The 5,617-nt window shown below is 38.7% G+C and overlaps 1 protein-coding gene across 1 annotated transcript in view; it reads right to left on the bottom strand.

The window, feature by feature from the left end:
* LOC106522901 (contactin-associated protein-like 4) overlaps nt 1-5,617 on the bottom strand; it is a gene marked incomplete at its 5' end in the record, with an annotated part of 112,209 nt that overhangs the window by 28,126 nt on the left and 78,466 nt on the right. The window contains 3 exon segments of the mRNA XM_014016138.1: nt 974-1,144; nt 2,661-2,788; nt 4,584-4,746. Coding sequence (XP_013871592.1) covers nt 974-1,144; nt 2,661-2,788; nt 4,584-4,746 — 462 coding nt within the window.

Genomic DNA, 5,617 nt, shown 5'->3' with positions numbered 1-5,617 from the left:
GGGGCTTTACAGATATAAATTACAATAGCAGCTCTAGGACAAAGTATGCAGGAGGAGAAGCATGGCAAAGTTGAGATGACTTGGATGGGAAATGAATCACAATAGTACTAACTGAATTAAAAGAAAAAAGTCACAACAAAATAGAACTAAACTAAAATGAAAAATACGAAACTATTATAACTTTGTTCTAATCTCACCTCAGATAATCAGATCTTCTCATTTTAAAACAAAAAAGAGATTTTTCTCTATAAAGCTGAGTTTATTTCAGTTTTACAGGAATCCTGTTCCAACAAAATGAAAAAAAAAAAAGCTGTTTTTTTCCTAAAATAAACCCTCATCCTTTGAAAGTAGAAGATGTATGGCTCGGAGAGGACAGAACAAGATGAAACACTGTCCCAGCATCCGGTGGTAACTTCATTTTTTACCAATTGTTCCCGGACTCGGCTGCTTCGGAGCGATCTGAGGCCGCTGCCAGCAGAGCAGCAGCAGCAGCAGCAGTGGTGTTCAGAGCAGAAACAGCCACGCTGACAGTGATTTCCCCCGAGGAGAGGGGCTGGTGGTGCAGCACGCTCTCTGTATTAGATTCTGTTTGTGTCACCTCACATCCATTTAAAAAAAAGGCAGCACAACACTAAAATGGCTTCCAACTTTTCTCTGAAAGCATAAACTCAATATGTCACCACATGCAGCTGATATCACAGAGTGAGTTTTATGGAGAGCAGCTGCAACGTTAATAAAGAATAAAATCCTTTTTATGTCACATTTTTACTTCTTCTACTCCAGAAACTGTAGATTATTTGAAGTAGAAGTAGAGACAGTGTGGACACACAGGTTAGGATTAGACTTTCTCCTCCTGCAGGACATTTTTACGCAGATTAAGTCAGCATCTTCTGGCGGGCAGATTAAAAACTTCTAGGTTTCGGTCATCCTAATCTGCGTTAAATCTCCCGCCTCGGGCTCTCTCTGCACTCACAGCTCAGCTCGATCCGGATGAAGTCTTTGATGCCCAGGTTTTCCAGGAACACCCCGAAGGAGGCCGTGGTTTTGAAGAAGAAGGAGACGTCGGCGCTCAGCTCCCCGTGGAACGTCGGGAAGTGGAGGTACGACGTCTCCTTGTCGAAAAACGCCGCGTTCCAGAAGTTCCCTGTGAGAAAGAGCTGAAGTTATAAACCTCAAACAGAAATGGTTTGTTACATTTAGCTGAAGAAGCAGAAACTGAGCTGTTAAAGCTAAAATCTAAAAACAGACGAATACAAACTAAAGCCTACGAGGAGCAGAATGCTTGCTAAAAGTAGCAAACTGCTAACTAAAAGTTAGCAAAAAATTTGGGAAAAATGTCAAAACACTAGCTAAAAGTTAAAGGTAGCAAGTTAAAGCTGAAAATAACATAAAATAGCAAAAGGTCAGCTAGAAGCTAAATGTATTAAAAGGCAACCTAAAGGCTAAAATAGCTAAAGTATCAAAACAGTAGCTAAAGGTTCAAGTTTCAACAAACTAAATCTAAAATTATCAAAATTCTAGCTAGAAGTTAAATATAGCAAAAGGCTAGCTTGAAGCTAAATGTAACAAAAAGACAATCCATAGGCTAAAACAGCAAAAGGGAAGCTAAACGTTTCAAAACAATATCTAAAAGCTATAAGTGAGCAAAAATTGTCAAAACTTTAATTAAAAGTTAAAAGTAGCAAAGTTAAATCTAAAGGTAACAAAAAGGTAGCTAAAATCAGCAAAAGGTCATCTATAAGCTAAATGTATCAAAAGACAATCTAAAGACTAAAATAGCTAAAAGGAAACTRAAGTATCAAAACAGCAGCTAAAGATTAAAGTATCAAAATGTTGGCTAGAAGTTAAATGTAGCAAAAGACAATTCATAAGTAAAATAAATAAAGCTAAAAGTGTCAAAACAATAGCTAAAAGCTAAAAGTTAGCAAAAGATTTATCAAAACACTAGTTAAATAAAAGTAGCAAAAGGCAAGTTAAAGCTAAAAGTACCAAAATGTCAGGTAGAAACTAATTGAATTAAAAGGCAACCTAAAGGCTAAAATAGCTAAAGTATCAAAACAGTAGCTAAAAGTTAAAGTATCAAAAGACAACTTAAAACTAAAACTATAAAAAAGCTAGATAGAAGTTAAATGTAGCAAAAGGCTAGCTTGAAGCTAAATGTAGCAGAACACAATCCAAAGGCTAAAATAGCAAAAAGGAAAGCTAAAAGTGTCAAAACAATAGTTTAAAGTAGCAAAAAKCAAGTTCAATCTAAACGTAATAAAAATGTAGCTAAAAACATCGAAAGGCTAACTAGAAGCTAAAAGCAGCTGAATGGCAGCAAAAAACATCAAGCGACAGAACAGTACCAAAAAACAAAATGTAGCAAAAAGCTAGCTCAAAGTAGCAGAACTGGAGCGAAAAGCTTAAAATAGCTTAAGAAGACAAGTAGATAAAAACATGTTTTTGAAGGATTTGAAGAGAAAATGTTTGTAAATAAAGTTAAATATTAAATAAAATAAAATCACCCAGCTTCTGAAGTTTTGATAAATGAATGGTTAAAAGAAAGAACGAAGAAGTAGATTTTAAAAAACAAAACTATTAATGCATTCATAAAAAAACGGCCAAGCTGTTTACTGTGTTATGATTTATTTAATTTATCAGGTCTTAAAAGGACTTACTGTCTCCATGACAGCGGAGCGGTCCCACCCTGTAGGCGGCTTCTGACCCCGGCCGCTGGACGTCCCCCAGAACCAGAGACCGGACCGGGAGGCTCGCCTTGTGGCTGAGAAGACCCGAGTCCTCTGTCCTGTGACAGAAGGACAGAGAGGAGAGGACAAACGAGGAATCGGGTGAGGCAGATGGAGATAATGAAGAAAAAGAATGAGTAAAAGAAGAGGGGATGAGAAAGAGAGCGAGAATAAAAGACAGGAGGTAAACAAAATGAAAAACGTGCAGTTAAAGAAATGACGAAGTGAGTTAAACATAGACATTAAACAAATCCAGAAAAAGAGCAGCTGAAAGAAAAACAAACTACTTTTTCATCCTTTGACRGGATCTTAATTAGACTAATTTACTTGCATAAAAACCTGACAGGAAACGGCAACACGAGCGCGACAGTTTGGCTCATAGAGAATCGTTTTTCAGGGGAAACATTTTATTAGTCGTCCGGTTGCATCCGTCCTGACACTTAACGCTCAATCTCTGCCACTTTCTGTGACGGCCGCTTCCAGAGGAGAGCTGCCAACAGACAGCTGAGCGCGCGGCTCTGTGAGTGTGCACCCGTGTTCAGATAATCTRCACGTCAATCTTCCTGTCAGCTGACAATCTCTCCCAACACAGGGAGGAGATGTAGAAACGGCATCAGCAGGGGGTGCTGAATGAAAAGATGGCAGAGTTATAAAAACAGCCAAATGTGTGGCTTGATTGGAAGTTAAAACTAATTGTTTCCCCAATAAAYAAATATAATCTAAATTACAGACTTTTACTATGAAAAGAATGTTTCATATTCCCTCGTTTCATTAGCAGCAGTGACCAAAAGAATGAGACTGAACTGTTGAAATCAGTTTTCTCTCCACTGTAGATGATGTGAGAGATTCTGAGTAGAGCCGCTGCTCGTCCACATCCAGAGGAACCAGTTGATGTGGTTCAGACATCTGGTTTGGATGACTCCTGGATGCCTCTGTAGAGAGGTGTTCCAGGCACGTCCAACTGGGAAGAGACCCTAGGTAAGACCCAGGACATGCCTGGAAACACCTTGGAATCATCCTGGAGCAGGTGGCTGTGTCGCCCTGATAAAGCTGCTGCACAAAACCGGTCAGTTGGAGAAAAACAGTTTGAAGAAACTAATAACTATTTCTGTGTACTGTGATTAGACTGGTTTAGACCGGTTTAGACTGGTGTGGACTRTGTTTAGACTGGTTTGACTGTGCTTGGACTGGTTTGGACTGGTGTGGACTGTGCTTGGACTGGTTTAGACTGGTTTGGATTGGGTTTGGACTGTGTTTGAACTGGTTTAGACTAGTTTGGACTGTGTTTGGGCTGACTTGAACTGGTTTTGACTGTGTTTACTGCTTTGGACTGGTTTGAACTAAGTTTGTACTGAGTTTGTACTCATTTGAACATGTATGAAATGGTTTGGAYTGTGTTTAGACTGATTTGAGCTGGTTTGAACTGGTTTGGACTATGTTTGGACTGGTTTTGTTTGAACTGGTTTAAACCATGTTTGGACTGGTTTGGACTGGTTTAAACCATGTTTGGACTGGTTTGGACTAGTTTGAACTGTGCTTGGACTGGTTTGGAATGGTTTCAACTGTGTTTGAACTGGTTTAAACTGTGTTTGGACTGGTTTTGTTTGAACTGGTTTGGACTGTGTTTAGACTTGTTTGAGCTGGTTTGAACTGGTTTTGATTGAACTGGTTTGATCAGGTTTGGACTGTGTTTAGAATTGTTTGAGCTGGTTTGAACTGGTTTTGTTTGAACTAGTTTGGACTGTGTTTAGACTGGTTTGAACTAGTTTGAACTGGTTTGGAATGGTTTCAAATGTGTTTGGACTGGTTTGAACTGGCTTGGACTGGTTTGAACTTGTTTGGACTGGTCCATACCACTCATTGCGGTCGGCGTCACAGTTGCAGTAGTGCTGTGGATCTACRCAATCCCCCTGCAGGCCGCAGGCGCACTGCTGGCTGCCTGGATGAGCTCCTCCCCAGTAGGTCTGGACTTGTCCGGGACCAGGACCCCCGAGCCACCAGCTGAATGGTGAACCCTCTGAAACACACAGACAAACAGCTGTCGCAGTTCTGTTGTTTCTGTACGTTATTTTCAGCCGCGGTGRGAACAGATAACCAAAACAGTTACATTCTAGTCTTTTAGTGCTTTTATACACACTCAAAAAGTGTTTATTCATTCACACATTCACACACGGTGGTAAGCTACATTGTAGCCACAGCTACCACCTGAACCACACACAACCTTAGTGTCTTATGTAGAATGTATAGGAACAAATTTAGATTTTTGTTTTACTTTTTGTACAAAAATATATCTGATCACCAGCCTCTCAAGGCGGTGGGCATTAAATATGGACTGGACAGTGAATGAAGGCAGCAGATGATGAAAATAACCATTTTTTATTCTGAGAGGATGATTTGAAAAGTCTCTGCTGAGTCAGAACTTCTTTGTTTTTCCCAGAGTTTATATTGAAACTTTATTTCTTGTTGTACTTTCTTTCTTTAAAAGTTTGATCCAGCAATAAACTTATCCTATTTGTGTTTTTATCATCCCCTTTTTTTGTTTGTCTTTCAAAACACTGCCTGGAATAAGATTCTCAAATACAAAATAATATGCTTTAATGTATTTAAATAAGTCTCTTTATGTTATTTATTTGCACCAGAACAGCCTGGGTCAAATATTGTGCTGCTGCTAAGACAAATTCAAACAGATCAAAGTGATTCAAATTTTATTTCTAACAATCATCACTTCTTATTTAAGCCGGCGCTTTAGGCAAACTAAAGAAAAAAAAGCCTGTAAAATAAAATTACCCTCAAAACAAGATTAAGATATTAAAGGGATTAAACTTAGATAAAGTATTTGAGACTTGCTTTTAAATTATTAAAATATAATTGCAAACACAGACTAAGAT

The sequence above is a fragment of the Austrofundulus limnaeus genome, unplaced genomic scaffold (genome assembly GCF_001266775.1).
Source record: "Austrofundulus limnaeus strain Quisiro unplaced genomic scaffold, Austrofundulus_limnaeus-1.0 Scaffold139, whole genome shotgun sequence".
NCBI lineage: Eukaryota > Metazoa > Chordata > Actinopteri > Cyprinodontiformes > Rivulidae > Austrofundulus > Austrofundulus limnaeus.
The sequence above is the reverse complement of the archived record's forward strand: the minus strand, read 5'-3'. Positions and strand labels throughout refer to the sequence as shown.